At 52.5% G+C, this 16,359-nt stretch overlaps 5 protein-coding genes across 5 annotated transcripts; 2 read left to right on the forward strand and 3 right to left on the reverse strand.

The window, feature by feature from the left end:
- Positions 1–2,962: 2,962 nt before the first annotated feature.
- PtA15_6A154 (uncharacterized protein) lies at positions 2,963–3,379 on the forward strand (the record flags this gene model as incomplete). The annotated part of the gene is made up of 1 exon (XM_053169829.1): positions 2,963–3,379. One exon carries the CDS (start codon positions 2,963–2,965, stop codon positions 3,377–3,379), a length of 417 nt encoding a protein of 138 aa, XP_053021081.1.
- Positions 3,380–6,197: 2,818 nt separating this feature from the next.
- PtA15_6A155 (uncharacterized protein) lies at positions 6,198–6,677 on the forward strand (the record flags this gene model as incomplete). Its single annotated transcript, XM_053169830.1, has 1 exon — positions 6,198–6,677. One exon carries the CDS (start codon positions 6,198–6,200, stop codon positions 6,675–6,677), a length of 480 nt encoding a protein of 159 aa, XP_053021082.1.
- A 579-nt stretch (positions 6,678–7,256) lies between these two features.
- On the reverse strand, positions 7,257–7,487 carry PtA15_6A156 (uncharacterized protein; the record flags this gene model as incomplete). The annotated part of the gene is made up of 1 exon (XM_053169831.1): positions 7,257–7,487. One exon carries the CDS (start codon positions 7,485–7,487, stop codon positions 7,257–7,259), a length of 231 nt encoding a protein of 76 aa, XP_053021083.1.
- A 304-nt stretch (positions 7,488–7,791) lies between these two features.
- On the reverse strand, positions 7,792–12,977 carry PtA15_6A157 (uncharacterized protein; the record flags this gene model as incomplete). Its single annotated transcript, XM_053169832.1, has 5 exons — positions 7,792–11,924; positions 11,996–12,133; positions 12,209–12,700; positions 12,764–12,857; positions 12,921–12,977. The coding sequence occupies 5 exons, from the start codon at positions 12,975–12,977 to the stop codon at positions 7,792–7,794; spliced, it is 4,914 nt and encodes a 1,637-aa protein (XP_053021084.1).
- Positions 12,978–13,678: 701 nt separating this feature from the next.
- On the reverse strand, positions 13,679–15,153 carry PtA15_6A158 (uncharacterized protein; the record flags this gene model as incomplete). Its single annotated transcript, XM_053169833.1, has 9 exons — positions 13,679–13,737; positions 13,829–13,893; positions 13,977–14,036; positions 14,132–14,244; positions 14,320–14,397; positions 14,488–14,707; positions 14,789–14,922; positions 15,013–15,060; positions 15,139–15,153. The coding sequence occupies 9 exons, from the start codon at positions 15,151–15,153 to the stop codon at positions 13,679–13,681; spliced, it is 792 nt and encodes a 263-aa protein (XP_053021085.1).
- Between the last annotated feature and the right edge of the window lie 1,206 nt (positions 15,154–16,359).

Here is a 16,359-nt window from a genome sequence, read left to right on the forward strand (position 1 = left end):
CAACTCCCATGGTTCAAAACACAAGACTTGTGAAATGTTCTGACAAAGAACATCAAGCATTCCTTCAGCTCAAGGTCAACTATCGCGAAGCACTGGGTCTCCTGAATTACCTCGCAGTATTGACACAACCTGACATTGCTTTTGCTGTGTTGCAACTATCTCAACATCTTGAAAAGCTGGGAATTACTCACTGGAAGGCCGTCCAACATCTTCTACGGTATCTGGAAGGAACAAAATCTCACGGTATTCTTCTGGACGGTACAGGGAACCTCAACAACATCTCTGTGTACACCGACACTGATTTTGCAAATTGCACCAACGATCGTTGGTCATACTTGGGCTATGTAACACTTCTTGGGGGAAATCTACTCTCTTGGCAATCAAAGAAGCAGCAAACGGTGTCAACGCCAACTACAGAAGCGGAGTACCGGGCGCTTTTTGAAGGAGTTCAAGAATTGGTTTGGCTCAAATATCTTTTCACCCGCTTATCAATCAAATTCGACCGCAAGTTTGAAATTTTTGTCAACAATCAAAGCGCAATTGTGTTGGCAACCAATCCAATCTTTCAACAGCAATCAAAACACATAGACATAATCTACCATTGGCTGCGCGAAGTACATGATACAGGTCTCATGCACATCAATTACATTTTGAAACAGAAAATGAAGGCTGATGTTTGCATGAAGGCACTAGGAAGGCAGAAACATCTTCAAGTGATTGCCGATCTCAACATTCACCGGCAATGAGAGAGGGGGGGTATTGAGGCAGATAGCGGCGCCACTGCCGAAGCACTCTGCTGCGGAGCAGACCTAGTGATGATACGGTAGAAACCTATCTTGATGTATTTAGTTCAACTAATTTTCATACGTTGTACCTTATTCATCTTCTATTGTTTTCTACTCGTAAACTCACATCATCTTCACTCGACTCCTCGCAGGTATGCCTTAGGTCTTTTCTCTCATCTCACATTGTTTCTCATCCTCACCAGGTGTGCCTCCACCTTGCTGTTTCGTCTCTCTGTTCGCGTTGCTCACAGCGATACCGCTGTCTTCACAGGTTTGTATTATGTTTTCACATCATTCATCTTCTATTGTTTTCTACTCGTAAACTCACATCATCTTCACTCGACTCCTCGCAGGTGTGCCTCCACCTTGCTGTTTTGTCTCTCTGTTCGCGTTGCTCACAGCAATACCGCTGTCTTCACAGGTGTGCCTCCACCTCGCTGTTTCATCTCTCTGTTCGCGTTGCTCACAGCGATACCGCTGTCTTCACAGTTGTCCCCAGCTCGTCGTCCATTAGTTTTGGCTTGGCCGCTGGAGCAAAACTTTATAGAGGGGATCCAATAGCCAATAAGAAGGTGTTGCAGACGGAGGTCCTGTTGGGGAGTACATACACCTTCCACAGGACACGGTATCAGTTTCCCAGAAATGGCAAACTTCCTATTCCGAGAAGTTGGCAAGGCCCGGGGAAACATAGTATGCCCCGACACAGTTCAGTATCCCGGAATTGACGAACACACTCTTGGTACAATTATTGGCACCCGTATTCCGGGACACGGTCTCAGCAACGGTGGGCCGCTACGCTACATTTAGTCCGTAGTTCAGCGCAGCGTAGCGGATCTAAACTACAAATGACAGGGTTTTCCGTTAGCGGGCAGTGATTGCCCGCTACCGCTAACAGGCACCCCTTGAAACTACAGGGCCTCTATCGCCGCTATCAGCGCTAGCAGTGCTATTCAACCGCTAAAAAAGCTGATAGCGCTGTTAGCGCCCGTTAGCGTAGCGTAGCGTCCCGTAGCGGGCGCTACAACTAACGGCAATGTGTCAGGAACTACGCAACGCTAAACTAGCGGATAGCACACGCTACGGATAGTTTAGCGTAGCGGCCCACCGTTGGTCTCAGTCTCCCGGAATTGGCAAGCGTCCTTTTCCGGGAAATAGGCAGGGCCCGGGAAGACATCTTATCCCGGGACACGGTCTCAGTATCCCGGAATTGGTGATATTCCGGCAATATGTAGGGCTGGGTTTGTTATTTGGAAAAGCTGTAGTAGTGAAGATTAGCATACCATCCCGGGAAACAGTCTCAGTTTCCCGGATTTGGAGCACGCAATAAGCTTTGCGTTCTTGTAAGCAATGCAATACGATATGCGAAAGGAAATGCGCACAATTGTGGCCAAGACATAATGGGTTCGGAAAAGGAATAAAGAGAGGCAGAAGTCGTGGTCAGTTGGGGTTGGGGGGAAAGGTATAAAAGGACACCGCTTGTGGAGTAGTGGAGGTCACCGCTTGGCTCTTGCTCGGCGCCAATTGCTTAAAGAGCCAAGTGGTTCAGGACATTTTGTACCTGTAGTTTTGTTGTACAGTTGGGGGAGATGCTGCCATTTTTTTGTGATGTGCCTTTCGGTCCGCTTAATGTTAAACCACTATAGACCTTCGGAATCGGTAACGTCTCGCTGCATTCTTCGCCCCGAGTTGCCCTCGTTTCTCACAAGGCTGGTTATGGCAGGTTTTTGTTGGTCCTTCAGAGACATCCGATGCAAAATAAAGTCTTCCCTACCCCGTCCCACCAGAGCGAGCGGGTTGTGTGACGTCCGTCCCTGACATAAAAATATGTTTCCAAATAGTCCTCTCCTGCAAAGGGAGTGGAGCGAGATAAGACGTGTCTCAAAATGGATCTCACCGCCCGCTTCTTTCGTTTGGGGCCTATATTGTCTGCTGCTCTGTGCCGGCCGGTTGATTGTACTTGTACAGATTTGTACCCATCGGCCATGCGGTTTGTTTCTTGCTCCGTCTCAGGTTGTCCTCAGGGAGCCGCCTTGTATATGTTCGCCTAGTCATGGAACGTATGTGTATGATCCCTCGCCCACCTGCGTGACAAAGAAACAGATCTCTCCAACAATATCGGCCCACCTACCTTTACCTTCCTTTAAACCAAACGCTGCCAACAGATTTTACTTTTCGTAATGGCGTTGAAACTTTACCTGCTCGCTATGTTCTTGGCCGCATATTTGTTGACGCTTGCATCAGCGACCATGACACCTGGCCGATGTCCTAACTGTAGTCTAGTCACGCAACCGAAGACCGCCTCAGTCGTATGTGCGGAATCCGGTCGTTGTGAACATGGAGTCTCTAAAGACTGTCCGGGTTCGCGCAATCATCACTTCCATGCATGTTCCTGCCTTTGGACGTCGGAAGGCTTTACGGGTCCATGCGAATACAATCACGACGACTTGCCTTGTCCTTGGCAAGGCGATCTCTACCATCCACCGAGTGACGCCGAATCTGATGGAACCCCGCCGGCCAGTCCTGCCGCCTCTGAAGCCGACAGAGCATACAGTTTTGCCTACTCCCGAGCTCCATCCGATTCCGATTCTGAATAATTCCGCATATCCTCACTCATTTACCAATGACGCACGGGATACTCATCTGCTGACCTCAACACCAGTTTCATCGACCAACCCGGATCACACGCGCAAACAAATTCAAGAAAGATCCAGCTGCACCCCCCGATCTACCGCACCTCCTCCTCCACAAACGTCACCCTCTTTCACATACACAGTCACGCTCCTCACGAAGCTCTTATCCAACTTCCTCTCAAGAATCAAACCCATTGGCTCTCATTTTCTATCAAAATTGGTCGTTGCCGTGGTCAATTACCCTTGCTGCCCAACCAGCTCCGTCTCTTTCTCATCCCCTCCTTTATTCCCTTCCTTCCCTCTCGTCTGTGTGGCTCTAATCCGAACGGTGCCTCATACTCTTCAATTAAGCGTTAGTCACTTCACACCTTGTAGACCGATGATATATGCGTGCCCACCCACTTTTCTTGCATATACAAACTAAGCCTCCATCATCCATCTCGCGCGTCTTACCCTTCGTACACACACTCCAGGTTGGTTCATGGAGGGATTGTCAACAGGACGGTCCCTCCAGCCATTCCTGAAATACTTGTAGAACGTGCTTGGCATCCAGATTAGTTCTAGTGGAATCCCAAGGGCACCTTCACTCAGGCTCAGGCAAATCCTCATCAGATGTTACTAAGCCTCAAGTTTGGCAAGAAATCCGCAAGGGCGGCCTCGGGCTGCCCTCCTCCTCCCGTCCGGCTAGGCCGGAGTGGATCCTGTTACATTATCCTAGCCCTCACATGACATGGAATTCCGAACTACGTGCGGGGCACTAACGTCGGGTCTAGCCTGGTCTTGTCATGAGGAGTGCAGCGGCATTCAGCGACTCACGAGACCGCCCCCGGGTCGACTCAACCGGATGTGCCACAGGAAGGAGCCCGTCCCGGCTCCGACTTTCTATAGCCCGGCAACAATGTCTGGAGACCTCCTCTGAATGCCTCTTCAGACCTTCGAAATCTGTTCAGACTCATTGCAGCTACCCCGAGTTGCCCTTGTTTCTCACACGGCCGGTTGTTGAAGCTCTCTGTTGGTCCTCGAGTCTGACTCTTAGTCTACAGTGAGAGCGCTGCGCTTCTCTAAAAGACGCGCGGGTGCATAGCGCAGCCAATCCCCGCTAGAGGGTACAGTCAAATAGGGAAAGGCGGCTTCTGCTGTCGCTAGGGCTATATAAAAGCGCAAGAAAGCTCCGCCTAGATTCTGGAAGGTATACCGGCGCGCTAACGCTACAAAACTGCAAACAAGGGCCGCGCAGCGGGACGAGACCGTGCTGCGCTGCATCGTAGCGCGTTCACCGCAGTTTAACATGAAGGAGAAAGCCCTTCCCAACCCGTCCCACCGACCTGTGTCATGTCATCCCGGCCATATGTTTGGGGAGATGAATCTAGCCTAAGCAATTCTGCTTTGGTAGAATCACCATGGTTATGTACACACAAAAAAAATGGTCAAGTACGTATCCTCCCACCCAGCCGCGGGCGGATCTCATCCAGTATGACCAATACCAATCGCCGGCGCGGGTATTGGTCATACTGAAACGGACCAGAATGGCCGGAACAAAATGTCCATTGAGGGGAGTAGTTTGATCCCTTCACAATGACCGGTCGGGGTCAGCCATCGACGGCTTGGTTGGTGAGTTGTTCTTGAAGGCCGGATGGCAGGTCGCGAAGGGAGTGTGTACCTGACAATGATCAAGACAAGGTTCACACTCCCCTCAATGACCGGAATAGACGGGCCATCGATGGGAGTGTGTACCCCCTCTTGATGGCCGGCTATCGAGTAGTGTGTTGCTCTCGATGACCTGTACAAGCGCCGGCCATTGAAAGGACATTTCGCACTCCTTTCGATGGCCGGATGTACGAGAAAGTAGATTCTACACACCCGGCATCAAGAGTTCTTCAGCCTTGATGACCGGTACGGACCAGCTACCCGGCCATCGAGCGTGATCGCCGACACATGCTGACACACATGTAGATGAGCGCCGAGCGGTACAACCGGCCACGGGGAGGGGTAACACACAAGTCCCCTCGATGGCCAAGTTGTTCCGGTCATTGAGCCTCGATGACTGGTCCGTTCCAGCAGTTAAAGCACCCGCTTCCCGGGGAGGCTACTCGGCATGTCGGTTGCTTTTTTTTTTGTTGCACTTTTTTTTTGCTGTTGTTGCAAATCCACAACCAAATTAAATTGGTGATCTTTGTTTAGGCTACATTCAGGTTCGCCATATGTTTTAGTCTTGTCATGGATAGTTTCAAGTCTTGAAATCAGTTCCTCCAGGCTGTTTCTTTTGTTTGGCGCTGATGCTCTGTGCCGGCCGGTTGATTGAATTTGTACAGAGTTGTACCCGTTTTGGTTCTACGCTGTCTTTCTTCTCGCGTCTCAGCTGCCTCTGGGTGGTTGTAGTGATTGCGGGTAAAAAGCAGCCTGTCCTGATTGCACCTTTCCTTACCACATAGACGAATTTATCCAACCCGGCCAGCTGTCTACCTCCAACCGAGCGCTGGGAATAGTTTTCTTTTGGTCATGGCATCAGGACTTTATAATTTCATCGCTATCTTGTTGTTAGCCGCGTATTCTGCGGCGGTTGGGGAGCTCGACGACGGGATATACTGTCAACACTGTGGGGTTCCAACGACATTTACGCACGTGGTAGTCTCAGCCCGATGTCCGGATCCCGTTTGGTGTGTGCATGGGCACCTCACAGGCGACTTATGTCTTCGTGAACGCGACATTTGGCGGGCAGAATGCAATGGATGCAACCGACCGTCGGCCTGGGATTGGCGCCCATGCCCTGGGGGTCACGTGAATGCGGATTGCGTGCGGCACGGGAGTCCGGCCCGCTCGGAAGCTTCGTCGGGTCATCGCTCGGAACACGATATCCGGGATCCCAACGATCTGTACTTTCACGTTGGAACCCCGCCAAGTCCTAGCACCGACTCGGAATCCTCACCGACGCACTCGGAGCTCCACACCCAAGCTTCATCCGATTTCGAATGATTTCACCCTTCACAGTCACTCATTTTGCCAACTCATCCTCAACTCGCACCTGTATCTCATTCCCAAGCCAAACGACCAGCGCACCCTCAATCCCTTGCCTAGGCACAAAGACGACCGTGGATCTCTCCAACTGCTGACCTCGTCGACCAACCTGGATCAAACGCGCGCAAAGAAAGTAAAGAAAGAGCAAATTAGACCCCGACCGACCGTACCTCCTCCTCAAGCATCCACAAACGTCCTTCTCTTAGTCACGCTCCTCAGGAAGCTTGGAGCCAACTTCCTCTCATGAGTGAAATCCTTGTGCTCCCGTTTTTACCTTTCGTCCCCTCTCTTCTCTTTTGTGTGTTTTGTTCTACTTTGGAGTGTTCCTCATTACTTTTGAGTCACGCATTAGTCAACTTACACCTTGTAGACTGATATATGCCTGCCTTCTATTGGTGTGCAACGCTCATGGCGGGATAACACGAAGAGAAATGATGTCTCGACCGCACAGGAGCCCGTCTCGGCTCCGGATGCAAAGTGCCTCAGACTCGTGTTCCAGAAGGTGCAAGGTGCTGTGTGATATTGTGATGTGGTAGTAATAATCAGTAGAAAAAATATGCTGCTGTTTTTTTTGGATGTGTTCTCTAGTTAAATGAACGACAACAGAGAGAGAGGGAGAAAGACAGAATAAGAGAGGAAACAAAAAAGATCACATGTAGTGGAAGGGAAAGGCAAAGAAGAACATACTCTATGACAAGGTAAAGAGATAAATAAGACAGCCAACAAAAGCAGATAGATAGATAGCTAAGGAGAGACTCCGAGTGTGTGTATAGAGAGAGAGAGAGGAGACGTAAAGCGAAAGGCGAAGCAAATAAATAAATAGCCGTTATACAAAGATAAAAAAAGGAACGGAAACGAGAAAGCGCGACGGGGGCTCGGCCAGGAACCAGGTAAAGGGAGACCAACGAGCGGCGAAGAACGGCAGGAACCTAGCCGTCCCAAACCAACCAACCATGAGACATTGATCAGTTTCAGCTCCAAGTAGAACCCGCACGATCGCGAAAGAAAGGAAAGTAGACGTACGAGCGAGGACCGTGGGAGCTGCACACACAGACATCGCGTGTCCGCCGGTATATACATCCATGCTAGTATATGCAATCTTTTTTGGGCGAGAGACGACGGACCGAAGCGAGAGAAGAAGGACAATGCGAAGAGAGGAAGGGTAAGGATACACACAGAGATGCTGGTATGACACGGAGGTGATCGAAGGAGAGAAAAAAGCCGCTTGTGGAGAGCGGGATTGAAGACGCTATGGGTATCCAATCTTCGGAAGAAAAGAGGACTAAACGAGGCAGAAAAGCGGGCCGAAAGGAGAGTGAAAGGGACGGAGGACGGGCGCGGAGGAGCAAGTGACGAGCCAGTCACTCGTCTTCCTCTTCCTCCTCCTCCTCCTCGATTGCGATGGCCTTGAAAGTAGGAGTCACCCTGGGATTGCCGCCTCTCCAATTGCCGATGAGTCCGGCGGGGGCGGGCGAGCCGCCCTTAGGGGCCGCCAGCAACGCGGTCCCGGCTGTCGGTCCCGTCGACGACGAGGAGGAGGGGGCCGGCTGGTGGATGGCGGCGCTGTTCGGCGTCGAGGCGCCGAAGCAGGGGCCAGGCTTGCCGTCCAAGCCCGGGCCAGGCCGGACGAGAGGGCCAGCAGTCGCAGGGGCGGAAGCGGGGCCGTTGCGCGCCTTGACGCCCTGGCCGATCCCGCCCTCGTAGCGCGCCCCGGCGTCGTCCTCGTCGTCCAGGTCGACCCACTCGCCGTCCTGGTCCTTGGCTTTGCTCGCAAACACGTCACGCAGCTTGGGCGGGCCCGCGTTCCTACGGGAGGAGGAGGACGAGGAGGTGGGGCCGTCGGCGATCGAGTTCATCAGGTTCACGTAGGCTAGCACCGAGCTGTTGCCCGTCCCGTAGACCGGGTTGAACTTCGTCGACACCGGCGACTGGTTCGCGCGCGCGAAGAAGGCCTGCGTCGGCGTCCCGAACACCGAGTGGGGCTTGTGCGCCATGAAGATCGTCCGCGATCCCCCGCCGCCGCTGCCGCTTTGATGTGGCGCCGGAGCTCCTCCCTCCGGAGGACCGTGTCGCGCTGCATGTTTGTCACTCACATCACCTGAGAGCTTCTGGAATGCACTCTGTCTGGCGGCATCGGTCTTCAATCCCGACTCGAAATCCGCAGCGTTCGCAACCTCCTTGCCTGGGTTTTCCTCCCCACCATCGTCTTCCTCTTCGATGGTCTCCTCGACGTCATACACGTTGTTAGGGGAGTGTAAGCGATGCTCGTCTGCACCGCCGGATGAGCCCCGATTGATCAGCTGAGCTCCGTCATCCGAAGACAACGAGGTCCGGACAGACGATGTCAACGATGAGGCCTTGTGCTGGCGGTGACGAGTGGAGCCGGCAGCGGTGCTGGCCGGCGCGGTCACTCGTCTGACAGTCGTCCCCGCAGATGGAGTCCGGCGAGAGTACGCTGGATGCATGGCTGAAACTGAGTGAGGAGTCAGGAGCTGCAGAGCGGCGGCCGACCGGCGTGAGCCCGCGGAACTGATCGAACCATGGCGGCCATGAGCTTCAGCGCGTCTACTCCGATTCGGGCCTTCCATTGAGCCTCGGCTATGGTTGATCGTATGTTGGGAGAGCGACGCGTGGGAGCCAGGCTCGCTACCTGGCGTCCGAGCATCTGTCACCGATCCGAATGACGCCCGACTAGAGCCACTGCGGCGTTTGGATGTGGCTTTGGAAGCGTTATGAAGCTCGAGTGATAGCTGGCGAGTTGATTGCATGGAGGACCGACGCGACCCCTTGCTGGGCCGGCGATGAACCACAACAGAGCCACTGACAGATCTGAGAGCCTGCAAGTCTCCGGCCACCTTTCGACTTGGGAAATCGGATACATGACTTGATGAGGCCACCGAACCTCCAACGCCTCCATTGGGACTGGTGGTTTGGCTGCCCATCCGGGTAGGTGATTTGACCGCGTGGCCGTAGTTTGCGAGGATGGCCATGTTCTGTTTCCGCTTGCGGCGATCTTCATTAAACCAAAATCTGAAGTTGGAGAACAAATTGCCTTTGGGTCCTTTGGAGCGAGCAGCTTTGACGGTTTCGCTTTCGGAGGGGCTAGGCACATGGCTACTGCTGGGGTCGGCCAATGAGCTGGTGGCAGGACTGGTTTCTTTCACGCTTTTACGCTCATCAGCTCTGGAGTTTGGTGCCGTGGGATGTGATTTTCGAGAGGGTGAATTGGGCTTGGGAGTAGAGAAGGAATCTGGATGGTCCACAAGGAGGTTTTGGGACACCGCATTGAATGATGAAGATGAGCCGGATAGTGAGGGCGTAGTGCTGATGGATTGTTCATTGGCAGCCAGAGCATTTAAAGCAGGATCACCATCATCTTTTGGCTTCAGGGGCGACTCGATTGTTCGTAATGGACTTGAAGGCCGGCTGGACACTGAAGGACAGCTTTCGAGCGGGACGTCTAGTTCTTTGGGCTTGCTTTTGTCGGCGGATTTCTCCGATCCCCCCGAGGCCTGGTGAAGCATCAGGCTGGCGGGAAGGGGGGGAAGGGAGGGAATGAGAAGGGTCTTGCGAGAAAATAAACCAGACAGTGGTAAGCTGCCGGATGGCTTTGAATGTTCGTCCATCCTGCTCTCCTTCTCGCGAGCTTTGAGATCCTTCTTCGAGATCTTCTCGTGTCCATGCTTTTCGTCTCCATCATTCGTCGAGCTCCCCTCTCGACTGCGACTCTTATGTCTATCGTCGGCTGATTTTTTAGTGCCCAATGCATGAGTTGCACGTTGGAGCATGCTGACTGACTGACTTCGTTTTCTCAGATCTGCAGTCGATTTCTTGGCCGGTGCTGCCAAGTCGACAGTGATAAATGGAGTTTCTTTGTCAGAACTGGAGAGCGTGTCGAATTTTGCTGAGGAGGTGCTAGAGCAGGCATCATCATTTAGATTGGACGGAGTAGCAGTCAGTGGATTGTTCTTAGAAGAAGAGCCGAAGTTCGCCTTCAGATTGAGGTACGACCGATGTGCACCGATGATAGGGTTTTCCATGCCCGCTTCCTTTTCAACCTTAGCTAAATTGAGCACGGGTTCCACCCGTGGGGAGCTCGTGATCGGTAAATTTGTTTTAGTAGGGGTAACCGGCTTCTTGGAATGATTGGGAGGCGCTGGGATAGATTTTGCGAGGGTCGGAGAAAGATCTTCGGGTGGGGCGATGATCGGAACGCTAGCGTGAGAGAAAGACGGAATAGGGGCTGTTACTACGACTGAATTGGCCGAGCGATCATCTGTGAGCGCTGAGTCCGGGGATTGAATCTCTACGGGGCCATGTGTGTTGAATGGATCTTTGGTCGCAGCACAATTAGAATCTCGCTCTGTATCCTCCCGATTGATACTTTGCTTCTCCTTCTTCCTTTTCATCAGCCACCATAATGCACCCGACGAATCGCAGGCAAAAGATTGAACCGAATGAACAATTTGACCGGTGTCAAAGCCCAGATCGCTCAAGGATTTCATAAACGTCAGATCCTCTGGGCTTAACAGAGGTGCTTGAGTAGTAGCTTTCAGTGCGCCGACGTAGTCAATCACAACGGTTAAGAGGGATGAGGTGGAAAGTCGGGCTTGATTGGTGGTAGGCGTAGCGAAATCGGATGAAGCGCCATCCTCAAAGGGGCCTATCCGCTCCGATAGGGTGCTGCCAATCGATCGCCGCTTTGTCCGAGAGGGTGTGCGAATTTGGGGGTGGGACAATGAGGAGGGCACGCAGGACAGAATGGACAGGGGTCGGGGTTTTGATGAACCGGTCATAAGATTCGAAGGAGAAACATTTGATGACTGAGGTGAGGCGCCAGGGTCCTGGTCAGAGCTCGGTGAGAAATTCGAAAGACTCAGTGCTGTATCATTTTCGTCCTCGGCGTGTGTGGGCAGGTGCTGAAGATGATTGTTGTGTGGAATTGAATGCTGTGAATTCCTGATGGTTGAGTGAGAGCTGTTAGAGTGATGAAGGAGTGGCGAGGGCTTATGATTTGAGGCGGGAGTGGACTTTGATGGATGACCTGCTGGGCGGTGGGAAGATGAGAGACCCAAGTCAGGAATTGCAGGCATCTGGGCTGGCAGATCCTCAGATGTGACGGGCGAACTTGTACTACTCCGGGCTGAGGAGACGCTCAAATCGCTTTCTTTGCTGCTGTGGCCAGATGCATCCGAGTCGAGGATCGAATGGCAGGATTGGTTGGGATGGTTGGATGAAATGGGCGGAGAGCCTCTGGAAGGGGTCCGATGGGGTTGATCAGCCGAAGAAGGAAATGTTCCCATCGAAGTAGACGGGGATTTGGGCAACTGCTGAGCTTCCTCGATGATGGGCGACGGCCTGGAAAGCGGCTCGGGTTCACCAAACGAATGCTGCAAAGGAGGAGTGGTAAACCAGGGATGTGAAAGAATCTTTTCGATCGATGGCCGGGCTTTGGGATCCAGTTGTAAGATCGATTGAATCAGGTTAACAGCCTCTGGAGAAAAAAAGAAAAAAAAGTCAGTGATACGCAGGCGAAGCCTATGCTGATGACGACAGACGACATACCGTTGCTGAGGAAGTTTGGGATTTCAAAATTGCCGACCATGATCATTGCTTTCATCTGCTCTTCGTCATCATCATCGAAGGGGAGACTGCCGGTGAGGAGCGCATGGAGGATGATACCGAGAGACCAGATGTCGACCTCTGGATTGATCAGAGGTGGTTAGTACTGCTGATTGTTGAGCGAGACTAAAAAAAAGAGGGAAGAAAAGGACGGACCTTCGCCAAGATATTTCTTACCGGCAAGCATCTCGGGAGCCGCATAGCCGGTTGTGCCGCAGAAGGTGTCGAGCAGCTTGCGCGGTTCGAATTCGCGACCGAATCCGAAGTCGGCGAGTTTGGGGTTGCAGCGTTCGTCTAGGAGGACGTTTTCGAGCTTGAGGTCACGATGGACGACGCCCTTGCCGTGGACATAGCCGAGCCCGAGACAGATCTGGCCGAAGAGACGGCGGGCCTCGAACTCGGAGAAGCGGGTTTTTTCGACGAGATAGTCGAAGAGCTCGCCGCCGGAGCAGAGCTCGGTGATGAGCCAGATGGAGTGTTCGGTGGCGATGACCTCGTAGAGCTGGACGACGTTGGGATGATGGAGGCGACGGTGGTGGTGGATTTCGCGGGTGAGGAGCGGGGGGGAGGAGGACTTGGGGATGTGTTTGATGGCGACTCGGGAGCCGGTGAGGCGATGGATACCCAGCCTGACGGTACCGAAGCTTCCTGTGGTGATGGGATGAGTGAGTGAGTGGGTGAGAGGGGCAGGGATGGTGGTGGCTGGCTGACCTTCTCCGATGACCCTGCCGAGAGTGTAGTTGCCGATGACCTTGAGTTGGGTTGAGTGGAGCTCGTTGCCGAGTTCTTGGTAGGCTAGGACGAGCTGGGGGAGCGGGGATGAGGATCACTTGGGATGGCTTGGAGGGGAGGAAGGCGGGCTGCTCACCTGGGCCTTCTCGCCGCTCGGTTTGTTGGGGTTTCCGGCATGGCGCGGTCGATTCATGGGAGTGGTGTCGGCTGGATGGTTGAGGTTGGGGATGCGGGTGGGTGTGGGTGGGCGTGGGTTAGTCTGTGAGATGGGTTTGGGCTGTGTTTGCTTGCATTTGTTCGTTTTTAATATTATCGTCAAGCCCGAGTGTTACCCGCAGTTGTTGTGTCTCGGAAGTTGTCTCGGCAGTCGGAGGACCGAGGAAGCCGAGGGTGGCGACCGGCCACGGAGGATGATGATCTTAAAAAGAGGTGTGTCCTGCCCACTCTCCCAAGAACACCACACACAGCAAGAAGCTTCCAGAGATCACTCCTCCCAAACACTGGTCCTCTGCAGAACAGAAAAACACCCTCACCCGCCTCAACGGTGATTAGGAGGCACTGGCCCAGAGGCAAATCAACCGCGTCGAAAATCACTGCACAGAACAGCTGCTGACAGATCTGGCTTCACCAGAGATTGGGGCAACTGCCAACGGCCCCGAAAGAACTGTCCTTGGGCTGATTAGATAAATACATCATTTCTGGCTGAGCTAGTTGCATCCATCCATAACATCCGCCCGTTGACGGATGGTGTGGAGTATGTACAAACCCACATAGGGAGTAGTGCAAAAGTACAAAGACGGTTAGATAAGCAAAGTAGAGCAGAGCTGACGTCATCGCCCGCCAAAAGCACTGCCGACTGCAAACTGCTTTTTTGAGAAGGGCAGTCGAGCTGGCTTACTGTTCCTTGGAAGTTGATCCTCCAAGTCCAGGGAACTTTCCATTCTTGATATCGTCTGCGGGGAAGAAAAACACGACGGTTAGTGGGTCATGATGAGGAAGAGCAGGGCAGATCGGCATGAAAGGAACGGATCGAGCTGTGCTAACCGAAATACAATGAGTAAGCTGCCCTCCATGCGGCCTTGCCCCCAGTCTCAATCACATCTCCGTGGCTTGATCATACAAAATAAAAAAAAGGGGACGTAACCGTCAATGCATGAAGAAACAAAAAACGACATCGACAGAGTGCGCTAACCATGGAATGATCCGATCAAAGTCCCATTGATCGACTTTGTACGCCGACTGTGCCATCGATCTGGTCATCATGGGCCACACCAAACACATAAACATTCCCCAGGCTTCCAAAAAAACCTCACGATGTGCTCTTTGTGTGTGTGTGTGTGAGCTTACTTCTTGTTGACCGCGGCGAGGTTGTACACGAAGCGTTGGTGCAAAGTGGAGTCCGGCTTCAAGGTGGCGAACCAGTTTGTGAAGTTGGTCGCAGACTCCTTCGATTTCGAGTACTGTGTAGTTCAGCTCGCCCCGCGTCAGCACAGATGAGAAGGGGGCATGGGGATCGAAAGACGGGAGTGAGTGACCTGCTCGGTTGCCGGCAGATTGAAGAGCAGATCCGCTTCGATCAGCGTCTTGCTCGGCACGTGCAGAAACGCAATATCCTACATAGGAACACAACCGATCAACGCTCGCATGTGCAGTCTCCAGATCAGCCAAAAGAAAAAGAAAAAAGTGCGAGCAATTGTGTGTACTTTATTGATGAAGCCGTCGAAGTATTCGGCTTTGATCTCGTCCTTGAGCACCTGGCTGTCGTACTCCATCGGATTGTGGTCCTTGTCCGCAGTCCATTCGTGCACGTTGATCCCCAGCTTCTTCGCCGCGCCTTCCGGGCCGTACACTTTTGCATCCGGATAGGCGTCGGTGTACTGCGTCGTAAAGCCGGTATGCTCCATGTCGGCGACGGCAATGTACCTATGGGTTGAATGGCATCAAACCAATGTTTTTTGAGGGTCTGTCTGCTTGACGGATATCGACGACGCGGAGAGAACTGACTTGACTTGGCCGAGTTGGTCGATTTTCTCGCGCGTCTCGTCCGTCAGCGGCGTCGAAGCCAACAGCCACACAGACGAATCGGACAGCTTGATCGCAGTCGAACGGCCCCCGATCGGCGTGATCCCCAACCTTTTCTGCAAGCCGTTAACACCAAGCAGGAGAACATGTTCAGCACTTGAGACTGTCAGGCTTGTGATCCGTGAGAGACAAAAAAAAAGTCCTACGAATGGTTTGGAGAAGGTGAGGATCGTCCCCTTGACTATTTCTCGAATCTATGCCAGGAAGTCAATGCAGGAAGGGTCAGAGGTCGCTATACCTGTCCGACGCATCTCATGGAAACTGCCACATACTACGACGTCCGACATGGCGATACCTGTTCAGAATGGATGGTAAGGAAGGACGATTGCAAGTGGTGTGGATTGAAGTCAGGGATGGAGGTGGCGAAGGAGGCGTCCAGGGTGCGTGAAATCGAGGATGAACTTGTTTCCCATTTCCAGACACGCAGATCATCCCAGATCGCATGTGTATTACACTGCCACCATCGGTTTCATCCACCCCATCGCTTTACAGATTCCTCGAACATCCTCGCGATCCGAGGGTTTTTGACCCTCCCCCCCCCACCCAAAAAAAAAGAATCCTACATACTGAAAAACTACTGCGCTTGTGTCCCGTCGCTGACTAGTTCGACCCTTGGTCTGATCGAGTGTACGGCTACCATGTTGAGCTGAGGGGCAGCCGGTCGAATGGATTGTTCGGTAGGGTTTCGGGACCCGTCATCCGGGGTCTGGATCGACATAGAGCGCCGGGCCGCCGGCCGATGCGGCGCATGTAACACATAGCGCCCCGCAAAAGCGCATTAGCTTGATATGGAGAAGCATGATGTGTCTCAAATTGGTGCAATTTCATGACAGGTTTGGAAAATAATGATTACAAAATGAGAAAGACGGTATACACAAGGAGCAAACTGGGATATGGCAAACAATAAAATTTGAAAATGCCACCAGTTTGCCAGCCAAAGTTTCTCTAGGCAGGGGACGCCGAGGCGCATTTCCCCTGAAGGTAACCAAGCGGGATTTCTGAGAACATTTCTGGATCCTGTGTAGAAAATGGAGCTTAGCTAATCAGATTACAGAGACTGGGAACAGTCATTCAAGGCAAAAAAAAAAAAAACGTACCAATCCGCCGGGGCCAGGAGTAGCAGGCGTACGTGGTGAAAACTGTGGTTGATTTATTTAGGTTGGCCATAACAAGAGCAAGGATAGGATCAAAACTTCAAGGCAGGAATTCTAAATTAAAACCCAAAAAATACATACTCCTAAGCTCACTGAAGCATCGCAGCACGTGGCCACCAGCTTGTCGGTTGGAGGTGATGCAGCTGCACTTTTACTGCAGTCAAACTTAGTCTGGGTTGGATTGGTATAATACCCAAAACTTACTGTGATAAGAAAACTGAAATGATTAGCCAACATAGCAAAACAAGAGTACTTTGGGTGGGTACTAGGTAGTTCCAAGCAAGGAGGTTGGCCCTATATGGCTTCTTATATTACAAGAACAACATAGGCTTACATGCA

The sequence above is a fragment of the Puccinia triticina genome, chromosome 6A, assembly GCF_026914185.1.
Source record: "Puccinia triticina chromosome 6A, complete sequence".
In the NCBI taxonomy this organism is placed as follows: Eukaryota; Fungi; Basidiomycota; class Pucciniomycetes; order Pucciniales; family Pucciniaceae; genus Puccinia; species Puccinia triticina.